This window comes from Hevea brasiliensis, chromosome 10 (genome assembly GCF_030052815.1).
Source record: "Hevea brasiliensis isolate MT/VB/25A 57/8 chromosome 10, ASM3005281v1, whole genome shotgun sequence".
Lineage (NCBI taxonomy): Eukaryota > Viridiplantae > Streptophyta > Magnoliopsida > Malpighiales > Euphorbiaceae > Hevea > Hevea brasiliensis.
In genome coordinates this window covers 98,780,057-98,794,107 of record NC_079502.1, presented here as the reverse complement: position 1 = coordinate 98,794,107, position 14,051 = coordinate 98,780,057, and the positions used below count along the sequence as shown (strand labels likewise).

The 14,051-nt window shown below is 35.8% G+C and overlaps 4 protein-coding genes across 8 annotated transcripts; 2 read left to right on the top strand and 2 right to left on the bottom strand.

Moving 5' to 3' along the window:
• Positions 1 to 276: 276 nt before the first annotated feature.
• On the top strand, positions 277 to 7,831 carry LOC110668284 (extradiol ring-cleavage dioxygenase). Of its 5 annotated transcripts, none has more exons than XM_058128447.1 (4): positions 277 to 589; positions 728 to 1,098; positions 1,843 to 1,991; positions 3,402 to 3,514. In XM_058128447.1, exons 1-4 carry the CDS (start codon positions 356 to 358, stop codon positions 3,497 to 3,499), a joined length of 852 nt encoding a protein of 283 aa, XP_057984430.1. In that variant the 5' UTR covers positions 277 to 355; the 3' UTR covers positions 3,500 to 3,514. The 5 variants fall into 5 exon arrangements, with proteins under 5 accessions (XP_057984430.1, XP_057984431.1, XP_021685156.2 ...); XM_058128448.1 differs by lacking the exon at positions 3,402 to 3,514 and adding an exon at positions 2,583 to 3,376 and having other exon boundaries at positions 278 to 589; XM_058128450.1 differs by lacking the exon at positions 3,402 to 3,514 and adding an exon at positions 7,562 to 7,831 and having other exon boundaries at positions 280 to 589.
• LOC110668282 (UDP-glycosyltransferase 73C6) lies at positions 3,472 to 5,009 on the bottom strand. The gene has a single exon (XM_021829462.2). It carries the CDS (start codon positions 5,007 to 5,009, stop codon positions 3,660 to 3,662), a length of 1,350 nt encoding a protein of 449 aa, XP_021685154.2. The 3' UTR covers positions 3,472 to 3,659.
• Positions 5,963 to 7,457, top strand: LOC110668283 (zinc-finger homeodomain protein 4). The gene has a single exon (XM_021829463.2). It carries the CDS (start codon positions 6,317 to 6,319, stop codon positions 7,148 to 7,150), a length of 834 nt encoding a protein of 277 aa, XP_021685155.2. The 5' UTR covers positions 5,963 to 6,316; the 3' UTR covers positions 7,151 to 7,457.
• A 2,017-nt stretch (positions 7,832 to 9,848) lies between the features above and the next one.
• Positions 9,849 to 13,799, bottom strand: LOC131169284 (uncharacterized). The gene is made up of 6 exons (XM_058128446.1): positions 13,442 to 13,799; positions 13,232 to 13,285; positions 12,230 to 12,303; positions 11,184 to 11,301; positions 11,016 to 11,074; positions 9,849 to 10,175 (listed from the first exon to the last, which is right to left on the bottom strand). Exons 1-6 carry the CDS (start codon positions 13,589 to 13,591, stop codon positions 10,097 to 10,099), a joined length of 534 nt encoding a protein of 177 aa, XP_057984429.1. The 5' UTR covers positions 13,592 to 13,799; the 3' UTR covers positions 9,849 to 10,096.
• Positions 13,800 to 14,051: the final 252 nt, after the last annotated feature.

Sequence of the window (14,051 nt, the reverse complement as noted above, 5' to 3'; positions counted from 1 at the left end):
TAACAAATTAAAAATTTAAAGGCTTAAAATATGGAATGCAAACTATAAAAACTTAATGCTAATATAAAATAAAATTCAGAACATAAATATGTCTTATCATTATTAAATTTAAAATAAAAAGATTAATAAAAAAATATATTATTTATATAAATTATTAATTAATTAATTAAAATATTTTCAATTAAACTTAGTTTATACTGTGCTCCGGTTAGGTGCACCTAATAATCTCCCTTACGTTAGCTGCCTAACAGCGAAAATTTCGCGAATTAAAACAGTCATTTGATATATAAAAAAAAAAGTCAGCACGGTTTGTGACTTGTGAATTGGTTTTCTTTTGGTTGCAAAATATTGGAAAATGGCTGTCACGGAGACTTTTTTCTTATCGCATGGATCGCCGTTGATGGCAATAGACGAGAGCATACCGGCAAGGCATTTCTTCCAATCCTGGCGGCACGATACATATAAAGACAGGCCAAAGGCCATTCTAATCATTTCCGGCCACTGGGATACCCGTGAGCCCGCCGTTAACGTCGTTGACCTCAACGACACCATCTACGACTTCTATGGCTTCCCCGACGCCATGTATAAGGTAGTCCTACCTACCAAATTTTCGAATTCTCTTATCTCTTTGGTTGGTATTTTTATTTTGTGAATTTTGAGTTTGATTGATTGATCATGTTCGGATATTCTAGTTTCTAACATCAATTTCCCGCATTAATATTGCCAGCTCAAGTATACGCCGCCTGGAGCTCCGGAGTTGGCGAAGAGGGTGAAACAAGTGCTCATGGCATCTGGGTTTAAGCGTGTTGATGAGGATAAAAAACGGGGGCTTGACCATGGTGCATGGGTTCCGCTGATGTTCATGTATCCGGAGGCTGATATCCCAGTTTGCCAGCTCTCTATTCAGTCGGATAAAGATGGCACCTACCATTATAACATGGGCAGGGCGTTAGCCCCTCTCAAGGAGGAAGGCATTCTCATAATTGGTTCTGGATCCACCACTCACAACTTGAGGGCCATTAAACCCAGTGGCTCTTCCTCTCCTCCTTGGGCATTAGAGTTTGATTCCTGGCTTAAAGATGCTCTTCTTCAAGGAAGGTAATTCTTTGATCCAAGATTGTTTCAATTCTCCATCTGTATGTCCTTTGCTAATATAATATCCCATTGATATTCCTTCAATTTTATAAGGATGGCAATCTTAACTAGAGTTATTGTTTCATGGATTAGCCTAGACTGTGCACAGTGTTTTTAGTAGGATGTTTTCTACAGGAAAAATAAGAGGGCTAGCTAGTGTTATCTAGAACAGGAACCGAAACCACATTTTATTATGGTTTTGGTTCTGTTTTTTTGGTTGTTTTGATTTCGGTTTGGTATGGTTATGGGTTTATAAATTTAGGTTCTGTTTAATACCATTCGATTTTGGATTATTGAAACAATTTAATGTAATTATTTTTATAAAAAATTATATTTAAATTAATATTTAAATTTTGAAGTGGGTTACTTAATATCATATAATATTATTTTAGTTATTTTTAAATTATATAATTTAAAATTAAATATATTAAATTAATAATTATTAATTATATAATATTTAATTATAAAATATAATTATAATTATAATTATAATTTAAGCATATATATATATATATATATATATATATATATATATATAGAGTACAATAATCATTTATAACTAAAATTATTAAGTATATCTTTCGAGTGACTTCTTTTGTTTGCTTTCTCCATGCTCGGTTTTTGAGGACATGAAATTTTAAACAATGAGAACTTCCTAATTTCAAGGGCTATTTTATGGAATACTGTTTCTCTTTGCTTTCTAAGCAGATACAACGATGTGAATGACTTTTATGTGAAGGCACCGCACGCAAAAATGGCTCATCCTTGGCCAGACCACTTTTACCCATTGCATGTGGCCATGGGTGCTGCAGGCGAAAATGCCAAGGCCAAGCTTGTGCACCACAGCTGGAGCAATGGTACCCTTTCTTATGCTTCTTACCAGTTTAATGCAGCCAAATGAATCATTCTACAATTGTGTTACTGCATCGATGTCTGTTTAATTCTCCATTCATGGATAAATAAGGTTCATTCCGCAAACCTTAAGTTGGAAAGTTTGTTAAGTTGTATATTGGTAAATCTGGGGAAATTCGACATAACATGTATGGTGAGACTAGAATTAAATATTTGTATCTTGAGTTCACGATGAACCGGGTTTATCTAAGTTTTTCCTTATAAATTTGTGCTTTGTGTAATGATGTTTTATTTATTGTTTTTATTATTTTGTGTTGCCATTTTTATGTCATCAATGCATTAGAAAGAGTTGGTGAGTTTGCAGTAATATATATGCTTAGCGAGGTCAGTTCAATTGTTCAAATGCGATATCTTGACCATCTGTTAGAGATGAAGCATTGATTATGCTCCTCTAAATTAGAAGGCGTGTGTTGGCAACCAAAGTCAATCTCTCCTCTCTTTATGGGAATACGTGCTGATCGCTTGGAAATCTCTTCCATTTAGTCTTGATGTTTGGAACAATTCCTTCACAAATGGGTAATCTTCAATTTTTTCAGATTTTCCTACTAAAGATTTGACTGCCAATCAGTGGGGGTATTCCCTCTCATATTTCTCAACTTTACCTGCGTGAAGAAAATATTTTCAGTGGCCATATCCCTCATGTCATATGATCTCACGGGCTGGATTCCTCCATCGATAACTTGGAGAGCCTATTACATATCTGAAGACAAGTTTCCAGGATCTCTTACCTTAAACAGTTGGATCGTGGATCATTCTAACAGATATGGTGTCATCAAAATAATGATCTCACCAGTAAAATTCCTATTTCTGCAGGAAGCTTGACAACCTATCAATACTTTGCTTATGTTGAAATAAGCTAAAGGGTTTCATTAGGAGTTGGTTTGGTGAGAAATCTTACCAGACCAATACAGGTTGTCACATAATCATGATGGGTACAATCCCCATCTCAATTCCTAGTGGTCTTTCTATTTCAATTTTGTGTCAAGGTCTTCAATCAATGCTTCACTTTCATTTTTCTGATGCTTCTGGAAACATGCTTCCTTTAAGAGCTGAAAATGATGAGAGAAGTAGAAAGTTTTTGCTAGATGAATTAATGGAGCGAGAATTGTCTATAGAAATGGGTAGAACAACTATGCAGAATTACATGTATACTACAATAAGTTTGAAAGCAAAGCCTAAGAAGCAATTAGGTATCGTTTAAGGCTAACTAAAGGCTCACTTTTGTTTATTTCCTGCCTTGCAAGTAACATATATGTACCTTATCTATGAAGCCCATGTATGTTCCTTTGTGCTATGCTTGGCTTTGCATTATTATAGTTTCTGAGATTAAGATTCATTCGATAATTATTTTACAGAAGCACAGGTCTCTTCTTCAAAATCTGGTTGCAGAGTTCAAGACTTGGCTATGCTAAGCAGTCAATTGAATTACTTCAAAAACAATAATCCTTTATAAATATACAAAAGAAAATGCTTGCATCTTGAATCCCCACTCAAACTGAAGTGGGAAGAGTAGTATAAAGAATGTGCAAGTGGAGAACAAGCCATTCTTGATGTCTTATCCTAGATGCAATAAATAATCTGCATTTATATTAATTATAAGGAGAAGACAATTACTAGTAAATAATTGCTTTTTGGTTCAAGATAAATCCCCTAAAGGCATCCAATCCTGCCTCAGAACTTGCTGGAAAACCATCATCTCTCAATTTTGCCTTGATAAGGATTGCTCTATTGTGCATCTCTTCATCTCCCATCAGCATTTCAATTCCCTTAACTATGTCATCCTCTTTAACCGTTTCTGATAAATCATCACTTACCATATACCCTAACTTGAGATAATTAACTACCAGCTTGGCATTATAGAATTGGTCACCTCTAATGGGCCAAGCCAAAATGGGTACCCCAAGTCCAATGGCCTCCATGGTGGAATTCCATCCACAGTGCGATAGAAATCCGCCCGTTGAAGCGTGGCTCAGTATCAGCAGCTGTGGTGCCCATCCATATATTACCAAACCTCTATCTCCAACCTTTTTATCCAACCCGCAAGAGCCTTTTCCGGGTTGTATCACGCAGATAAACGGTCGGGTCGAATCTCCTAATCCATTTGCCAATTGTTGATATTCCTCCATAGTAGGACCCACCTCGCTGCCAAAAGCAACGTACAATACGGAGCCTCGTGGCTTCGTCTCTAACCATTGGATCACTTCACCCTCTGTTAAATTAGATTGCCGTTTGGGCTCCCTTATTTCTTGGTCGTGAATCAGCGAATCCGACGGCTGCCAATACATCTCGGGCAGAAGTGGGCCCACACCCCAAGCTGGCAGACCAATCTGATCCTCCATGTATTTGATAAACTGACCGTCGAGATCATCGCACGTGTTAAACATCAACCCGATTGAGCCTTCTATTTCTGGCACCCATGGGGGCCGGTCTCCGGGCATTGGCGGGCCCCGCCCAAGTCCGCCGTCACCAGGCGGCACAAAAATTTTTCTTTTGAGATCGGAGCAAGTAATCGCCATTTCTTGGGGTAATCCCGGGACTAAACGGGCTTCACCGGGCATGAGTTCTTCAGCTTGGACCTTCCAGGCTCCCCACTCCATGGCGGCAGCACAGGCGCCAAAAGTAAACAATCCGATGACAGGAATATCAAATTTCCAAAAGACATGTTTTGTCCAGCCCATTTGGAAGTCAATGATAGCGCATAGAGGCGGGGGAGAATCAGATATATTGCAGCGGCTGGTGAGGTATAAGCGGAGGTCTTGGGCGGATTGCTGGCCGGAGGGAGCGATGGGGGCGATACTGGTAAGTGGGTTTTGAGTAAAAGAGGAGGGAATAGCAGGGGAGAGAGTGGAGGAGGTAACGAGGGTAATATGGAAGTTACGTTTAGTAAGACGGTTGCAGAGTTGCATGCAGGGATAGAGATGGCCATGGCCGGGACCCGTAACAACAAGGATTTCACCTCTCATATTTTCACTTAGGGCTTCACCTTCACTGGTATTTTCTTTTTCCCTTAAAAGTAGTCTTATTGTCTCACTTTCAACGCTAAGCCAAAGCACTACTTTGTAATTATATATGGAATAGGACAAACTAAGATTCACTACACTGCATCAGTGAACCACCAATTAAAACCTGCCATATTACCAATTCCCACCTGATTCAATTGTAAAGCTCTCAAGCCAGGTGTTTGTGGGATCTGTCAATATGGGTTTCGAAGTTTGGCGAAATAGGAACCATAGTTGAATTGGAAAATAGAAACAGGCTACAGTTAATGTTGCGAATTTGTCAGGTCAGACCATCCTCCATAGTGCATTCACTGCCTCTAGACCTACACTAACAGAAATGAACTCTTTCAAGTATTATCTACTTGAGAGTTTCTAAACTCATGATCATACCTTCAATCATTTTCTTCAGTGAATAAAAGTAACATTATCTACCAATATTCTTCATGCCTTGCTTGGTCTCTTAGCTGTTTTGGTTCAAATGTTGGAGTACACAATTTTATATTACAGGTTGTTGGGAAGAAACCATGTCTAGTTATTGTACTAATTTCGGAGCTGAAACCTTTAAGTTGCATTTAGAACAAATGTGTGTGACACGTCCAAAGTTTGATGACTGATGGTTGCAAGCAAAGCAAGTAAACCCTATTTTTAATTCTGTCTCTCTTCATTTTTATCTGCTTAAAACTCCCTCTCTCTCTCTCTCAATAAATTAGAACCCTAGTTAGGCTTCTATTAGTTGCTTTACTAGCTAAATCCACCATTAAAAACTTCAATCCCTTCAGCCCAACGCCATCCCTCACTCTTTAATAATATATATTTATATATAAGCTCTACATTGTTGCTTCACTTGCAAAATTAACCACTGCAACTCTATTTGTTCTATATTCTATTACCTTGGCTCTCTCTCTTCATAAAAGCAGAGTGCACGTACAATATCAGTGACTTATCCCGGCCATCAGAAACATTTAAGCTGAACATTTTTCAGAAAGTATCCAATGCTAGCTTCCTTCAATTAGTCTTGGCCTGTGTTCATTGATAATCTTCATCGTACCCTTGGTTCGCCCTTTCCATTATAGACATCCACCCCAGTTCTTTTCTCTTCTCCCTGGGCTTTATAAGGGAATAGTAAAAAGAGAAAAGTCCGCACCTTGTAGACATTTCAAGCCTTTGCCATCACAAATATGTATTAGCTTTGAGGGAGAATTAGGTGACTAACTGCCGAACAAGTTCACAGAAAAAACACGCAAAAAAAGTAACATATCGAATTGTTTATTATGGAGGGAGAAAAAGAAATGAACAACTTATGTCCAGCAAAGGAGGACATGCCCATCTCAAGAAACGGCGGTTATGCAAGAGAAAATTGCCACATCATCACTTCAGCAGCATCCCAACTATCCTACAATGAACCTACGGGTGCCCCTTCGAGCCTGCAGCTGCAGGATCAAAGGCGATACAAGAAAGTGGTGAGGTACAAGGAATGCCTCAAGAACCATGCAGCGGCTATAGGTGGGAATGCAACAGATGGGTGTGGTGAGTTCATGCCAAGTGGTGAACAAGGCACCCTCGAGGCCCTAAAGTGCTCAGCCTGCAGTTGCCACAGAAACTTTCACAGGAAAGAGATAGAAGGCGAGTGCTTATACGATTTTTATCACTCTTCTATCCACGGAAATTCTGGGAGCAAAATCATTTTGGGCCATCACAATGGGATAAATGGATCACCACAAGGGTGTCCTAACTCCTTCCTTTCCTCAAGGGTCCCACCGACTCACCAGATGATAGTCTCCTATAGAAGTGGTTCTGTCCCTTCAGAATCTGATGAGAAGGATGATGATGATAATGGAGATGGAGCAGCGGCAATTAGGTCAGTTGAGAAGCCGAGAAAGCGGTTCAGGACCAAGTTCACAGAAGAACAAAAGCAAAAGATGCTCAGCTTTGCGGAGAAGGCTGGATGGAAAATGCAGAAGCTAGAAGAATCTGCTGTGCAGCGATTTTGCCAAGACATTGGAATTAAGAGAAGGGTTCTCAAAGTGTGGATGCACAACAACAAGCACAACATTGCCAAGAAAAACCCATCAACTAGCCAGTTAGAAGTTGAGCAGTCTCATTAATGTTACTTTATGATTTATGGTTCTACATACGTGAATTTGACTTTAAGCATTCCCTTCTTCTTATTGTGTTTGATCCATTACTCAAAGACTCTAGATTTCTGGTTTGGATGTTTCAGACATTTGAGAAACTGCAAATATCCATGATTATGCAGTCTAGAAAAGTTTGTTACTTTTTTCTCCTGAAAAAACTAGTTCAACACGGGAAAAGCTCTTAGCTGCACTGATGCTGAATTGTTGTGGTCTTTTCTATTTACGAGCGAATCAAATAAAGATGCTATATATTGCTGAAAGTAGTTGATTACAGAAACTAACTTTGCATGATCTTGATCTGATTTATGTGACAATTACGCATGAAATTGTATAGTCCGCTGTAATGCTACAGTTCAAATTTTTATTTTCTGCACTTAGCAGGGGCATGCGGCTGAAACTGGCAGGCAGCAGCAAAGTTGTAGACCAAGAGTTAAGGTTATTACCATTAAAATCCAGGGGCAGACTAAAAAGTATTGCACTCATCAGCATCAGCTGCAATTTCCTATGTTTTTTTTTTTTTTAATATACAACTATATGGATCTACAATGACACTGGCAAGCCAGCTAAGGCCTAAGGGTTTGTTTACTTAAAAAGTTTTCCTACATATACATATGTACTGAGTAAGAATGAAAGACCTGTTGTTGTACTATATGTTTTTTTTTTCCTCTTTACATGGTTATTTTTAACATTTCCATATGTAGCTCACTAAATGCTTAGATGATAAGATGTTGTAGTTGTTGGGGAATAACTATACAAACTAAAATTTGCGAGTAACTCCCTCAAGATTCACTAATGTTCTCAACAACTGAAAAGCATATGCAACACTAACAATCATTATAGTCGTTGGAGAGGTAGGAAAAGCTCACTGGTTAAAATTATGCTCTATTACTACGGTGTCATAAAAAAAAAAAACATTGTAAAGGTCAAGTTCTGATATTGGAATCTTAAAGTGCAGATAATATGTATCAACTTGTAATCGAAAAATGCATGAAAAGCTTCAAGCTTCGAGGGCTTCTTAATGAGAAAAGTTGGTTTCATGGAAATTAGTTAAGAGGGTCAGTCCTACTCTCTGTACCGTCCACATCTAGTTTATTCGATGAAAATCATGGAATGCTGGAATCTAAGATATTGTTTGATTCAATTCTATAGTAAAATTTATTTCATTTACAAATGAATTTCATGATAAAATTCATTTACAAATGAATTTTTGTTTGATATATTTTATATTAAATGTATAATTCATTTCAAATGAAATAAATTTTATGTTTGGAATAAATAAAATAAAATAAAATAAGAGGATAATTTTATTACTTGAAATATATATAATTTTAAATTTAAAATTTATTTATAAATTTTATCAATTTTGATGAAATTTAGTTTAATTATAATAAATTTCATAAATTTAATTATTAAAAATCACAAATAAATTTTTATTTAAACCAAACATTTAAATATTAGATTTATAAATGAATTCTATAAAATTTTATGAAATTCGTTTATACCAAATACTGCCTGAGGTTGAACTACCGATTTGACAATCATATAATTGTCTCATCCAACGGCATCAGTTTCCTCTAGACTTGCAAATGGGAGTTGGGGTTGTTTAATTATACCCATTTATGGATGGTGCGAGCAGTCAAATCTTAGAAAAGATCAAATTTTGAAATATATGAATAGAAATGAATGAATAATTAAGTCCTTAATCATAAGTAGGATGCATGTGCTGAAAGAACTCTGTTGCATATCCTAATAATAAAATTTTTTGAACTTGACCGATATCTAACTTCGACTTAAACCTAGGATACTTGGTTTGAAAAAAAGTTTTAAGTAGAATTAGGGGAATGATTATGATAAACATAGGCACTAATTGATGCTTCCATGATCCTAATATTAATACATTAATGCACTCAATTCCTATAGCTTCTTTGCTATATAATAATGGATGGTGGATTTGCTTGACGGCTAATCTTGATTTCTTTTCTTTGTTCTATGTCTTAATGATATGATTCATGCTAAGACTGACCTAAAGTATTCATAATACATGCTTTAGACTTGGATAATGATGTGAACCAATTACTAATTGGGAGGGAAAGTGAGAATAAAGAAAGGAAGAAAAAAAAAGCACAAAATACTCATCCTCTAAGGAACGAGACGACTTGGTGAATATAATGGCCAAGTTCCCATTTCTTGCACTGCTGTTATAGTTGAATGTATTTTCCTTTTGCTGCAAAAACAATATTAATTATACATGTAAAACTCATCTCATTGCCTAGAAATTCATTATTGCAAAATTTATTGAGAAATCAAAAAAAAAAAAAAAACTCCAAATTAAAACCCAAAATTTTCGAAGGGCATAAATTTGACAATTTAGGCTCATATCAAGTGAGAGCTTGGATGAATTTTTACTGCTTTAAAATGGTAGCTGAGCACCATGGTGTAGAATAGAAAAATGGGCCAAATAAGTCAATAAACCATTATTGTTATTCAAATATTTGAGCTGTGCCAATCAAAAATCGAGTCGTCGAATTTCAAGAAAAACAAAATCCTAACTTAAAACTCCAAGTTCTCAGACTAATATCGTTGACAATTTGGAATTGAAGAGCCTGGAACTAAAATTTTGGATGAACTCCTACTTTCCTAAAACGATAATTGTAATGTGAAAGTTGAATTGCACAGGTCAAAAACTGGAGCATCTTATTCTAAAAGTTATAAGCCAGAGAATAAGAGGGCATGGATGTATGAAATGGGACAGCTAAATTTCATATTCGTACAAAAGCTGATCACAACTAAATTTTGAACATCGGTACATTTGAGGTCGAACTCTCTAGAATAAATCTGCACAAAATTTACATTAACATTCATGTTGAGTTGTGTACTCCAAATCCAATCACTGTGACCAGTTTTCCCTTCTGTGGCCTAAAATTCAGTGTCAAAGCAACCTAGCATGATCTTTGAAACCATTGACCTTGCAAAGGGGATGTAGCTCAAGCTATACCTGTAAATCACGAAAGGGAAATCTTACACTAATTACAACCATATGAAGACATTATTGAGAATTTATTATCCACAATGAGCTAGCCATTTCACTTGCACATCAGTGAGATCATGCATGTACAGGTAAAATTTATCAATGGCCAAAAACACAGTCACACGAGCCTAAAATATTAGAATTGGACTAGTTAAATCCGTATGAGAAATGAAAAAGTTTATCTTTAACATAATTACTCAATGGAAAGTTACGAATATATCATGTAGAAAATGATATACAGCTGATGCATGCCATAAGCCTTCAGATTTAGTATGCAGGGAAGTTAACTAATCTGATCTGTGAATAGAAACATACCACAATGCACTTATTTTGTCAGATGATTTGCCATTAGGAAGAAATTATTGACTTCAAAACTTTTATGCACAAAAAGATGACAAATTGCAATCATGATTTACAAAGACCCTTGTAAATTTACCCAAGAAAAGTGTAGAAGCAAATGACAGTAAGCCAATTGGTTGATTACTTTGCTTTGCATAACATTTTGAAGTGGTAACTACCTTCTCAACACTTCATACAAGTTTACAATCCAAAAGCATTGTGGGGAAGACAAATAAAAATTTTAACAACACAGTATTCAAATTTCTCTTGGATAATTTACCCATTTCTTGGTTTTGGTAGAGGCATATATTTGTCAGCTAAACTTAGTGTGATGGAAAATGGAACAAATTGTTATAATTATAAGTTTGATAGACATGAAATGTAAAATGAAACATGTTCACTTCGTTTCTGTGGAACTTGGAAACTACAATACAAACTCAACAAGAGATACGAGTAATTATTACATACCAAACTAGTGCACCAAATTCAAGAACGATTGCCAAAAGTGTCAAAAGCTTGTTATGAACCTGTTCATCATATGCAATGAGATCATGTGATGTGAGTTGGTTATTGTTATGTCTGAAGCAATTACCATGTGAAATTAGGAAATAAGATAAAAAAAAAAGGGTAGCTTACATATAGTGCACAGAACAAGGCAATAATTATACTTCCAAGATACAAGGCTGTTGCATATATACGAACAGGATCAAGCATCATAGTCACTTGACGTTTTGGGCCAATTAGAAATGCTGTGCTGCCACAGAAAAGACTCTAACTTATGAAACGAAAGTAATAGACGAGGAAAATGATTGTAAAAAACAATTAAACAAATTTACTTATTAATGAGTGTCGTTTCAGCATCCATATTGTGCCAAATAGCCAAGGATTCCCACATTTTAGAGGATGAGTGTGGACAGAGAAGCCAGTCCAGGTTCTAAAATATAGCCCTAACCAGGGTGGAATCAAGGAAAATGATTCATGCAGCCGACTTCAACTATTTTGGGTTTAATGTTTGCTTGAGTTGAGTTGATCAAATAAATTGTTTGAGGCAGAGATTAAGGGCCTGTTTTGTAGTGAAGGAAAAGGGAGAGAAAAATGGTAGGGAAAGGGAAAAATGGCAATTCCCTTGTCTTGTTGGAAGGAAAAACGAAAGAAGGAAAAATTAGAAGTCCAATTCCATTGTTTTGTAAGAAAGAAAGAGGAAAGAAAAAAATTGTGAGGATTTATATGGAAAATGCTCAAAGAGTATTTTAAGCCATTTCATTTTCTGTCCAAATTGAGCGGAAATGAATGGAAAACAGTGTTAATTTTTCTGTTTTTCCTCTATGCCGTTTTTTCCCCCCCAATAGTTATTATTTAATATAATTTTATTCATTCAACAAATCACTTCATTTCCTTTCCTTTCCTATACCTATGGAAAAGATTTTTAAGGAAAATAAGAAATTTCCTTTCCACAAGGATTTTACTTTCCTTATAATTCTATTCAATTTTTCTTCTTCAACTTTTGTTTCTACAAAAACATGCCCTAAAAGGGACACTCCTCCAGATGAGCAAAAAAAAAAAAAAATCCCCTTTCACTTTTTTTCCTTTCTATTATCTATTTATTTATATATGAGCTTTTTGCAATTTTTACAGCTAATAAATCATAAGCTTGCAATAGATTTAACTTGCAGAATGCAAACCTTCCGAGTGAAAGCAAATTGCCAAATGTGAACGTAATCCCAAACTTAACTGGATTGAAAAAGACCAGCATTGACTGTGACATGAATAGAAGAGAAAGCAGATTAGTTCCTTTATGTGCTATGGAAAATCTTGTAAGCACTAGCTAGGAAAAGGAAAGCACTGCAATGAGTTTCAGAAATATCCTCACCTCAAAATTCTAAGAACAAATTGTAATATGATATTTAGGACCATACACCATTTTTGCCTATTTACGCATTATAACTTTGAGATTTTTGTTCCGAGGAAAATAGAATTTATGTTTACAAACTACCTATATTTAAACCCAAAAAAAAAGAGCATAAAGGCCTAGCAATCTTATTGGTCTCTATGGTAGCATAAGTAATCACTAAAAGGATTTAAAGCATATGCAAGCTTAAAGCCAGGGCCAACCTGATTGGATGACAACGGAATGTACCTGAATTACGTGAAGATCTTCATCAACCAAACAAATTAAAGGTGGGCCTGTGTTGTATCATGTTTAGGCCACTCTAAAACCTTTGACACAAACATGATAGCTAATTGCTTCAGCAGGAATTAGTTTTAAAGTTCATCTCTTGCTATTTTATCTTGGTTTCTAGCTTCAGAAAATTATAGGTAATTGCTTGGTAGCTAAGTTCATGTATTAAATTAAACTGGTCAAACTTATTGGAAGGGAAATTAAACAAAACCGTTTATGTCTCATATTATAGATCTCTAATAACAGATCTAGCCATAAAAGTTGCTAGAAGGAGCTGCTGTGCAACATTTTTCCAATGCCCAGATTTTGGACATGGTTAAGAGCTCTTTAAAGCATCTGATGCAAAATTCTAAATCTTTCCAGAGAGAAATGGCAAACAGTAGCAATATCAGAGCTAATCAAGAAAATAGCAAATTCAACAATAAATAAAGTTTGCTCGGTACTAAAGAATTGCTGCAGTAACGATAACGGAAAGAAAGGGGGATATGATAATGCGTTAACTTACCAAAAGGGTACAAGCTAAGCCAGAAACAAAGCATATGGCAAAACCGTAAAGCCGCTGTTTATGTGGGAAAGAGAGAGAGAGAGAGATAGAGAGAGAGAGTAATGCGTCAAACATGAATATAAATCTAGCAATTGAACTTCGCGGGCTCAATTACATTAAGTTAATTCGAAAGGAAACAACTTTATCTAAAAACGAACAAGAAATGGAAACCTGTTTGGTGGAGAGGGTGCAGCTGCGATTGAAATCGTCCATGAAAGAGAAGGAACTGGAGTCCTCTGGTTCCGGGGCTTGCTCTTCGTCTTCCACTTCCATTCCCACTAGCATCTTCATCTTCTCGAATGCTTGGTTCATCTTCTCCATTTCTTTTGGGAACTGGATCTGTCTTCTGGGAACTGGATCTGTTTGTCAGGATTTTGCTTTTTATTTTAGAGAGAAATTAGATTTGATTGCTTCAATTCTAAGTTGCAGTCAGCGATAAGCAAAGATTTGAACAGGAATCTCATGGGCTCTGCCCTTTTCACTCTAAAAATGAACTCGGCCCTTATTGGATAGGCAGCAATGTTAAACGTGTGAAGTGAGTATAACAGAACACTATTTGAGTTAGGTTAATCGTTTTGGTGTGGATTTATTTATGGCAATTTATATAAGAAGTTAAAAATTATATTGTTTTACAAATATTTATTTTTTTTTAATTTTTTTTATTAAAATATTAATTAGCCAAATATTAAAATATCTTGTTTTTAATTCAAGAGACGCCCTATCAATTGAATAGTAATTGATGTACTACATAATAAAAAATAATCATTTATCTTTTTCATTA

Excerpts from the sequence above, each read along its gene's own strand:
- LOC110668284 (XM_058128447.1), top strand. The coding sequence starts at position 356 with ATGGCTGTCACGGAGACTTTTTTCTTATCGCATGGATCGCCGTTGATG. Across the intron at positions 590-727 it reads TCCCCGACGCCATGTATAAG|CTCAAGTATACGCCGCCTGG; the intron begins GTAGTCCTACCT and ends TAATATTGCCAG. Across the intron at positions 1,099-1,842 it reads GATGCTCTTCTTCAAGGAAG|ATACAACGATGTGAATGACT; the intron begins GTAATTCTTTGA and ends CTTTCTAAGCAG.
- LOC110668282 (XM_021829462.2), bottom strand. The coding sequence starts at position 5,009 with ATGAGAGGTGAAATCCTTGTTGTTACGGGTCCCGGCCATGGCCATCTC.
- LOC110668283 (XM_021829463.2), top strand. The coding sequence starts at position 6,317 with ATGGAGGGAGAAAAAGAAATGAACAACTTATGTCCAGCAAAGGAGGAC.
- LOC131169284 (XM_058128446.1), bottom strand. The coding sequence starts at position 13,591 with ATGGAGAAGATGAACCAAGCATTCGAGAAGATGAAGATGCTAGTGGGA. Across the intron at positions 11,075-11,183 it reads CCTTGTTCTGTGCACTATAT|GTTCATAACAAGCTTTTGAC; the intron begins GTAAGCTACCCT and ends TATGATGAACAG. Across the intron at positions 10,176-11,015 it reads GAATTTGGTGCACTAGTTTG|GTATAGCTTGAGCTACATCC; the intron begins GTATGTAATAAT and ends CGTGATTTACAG.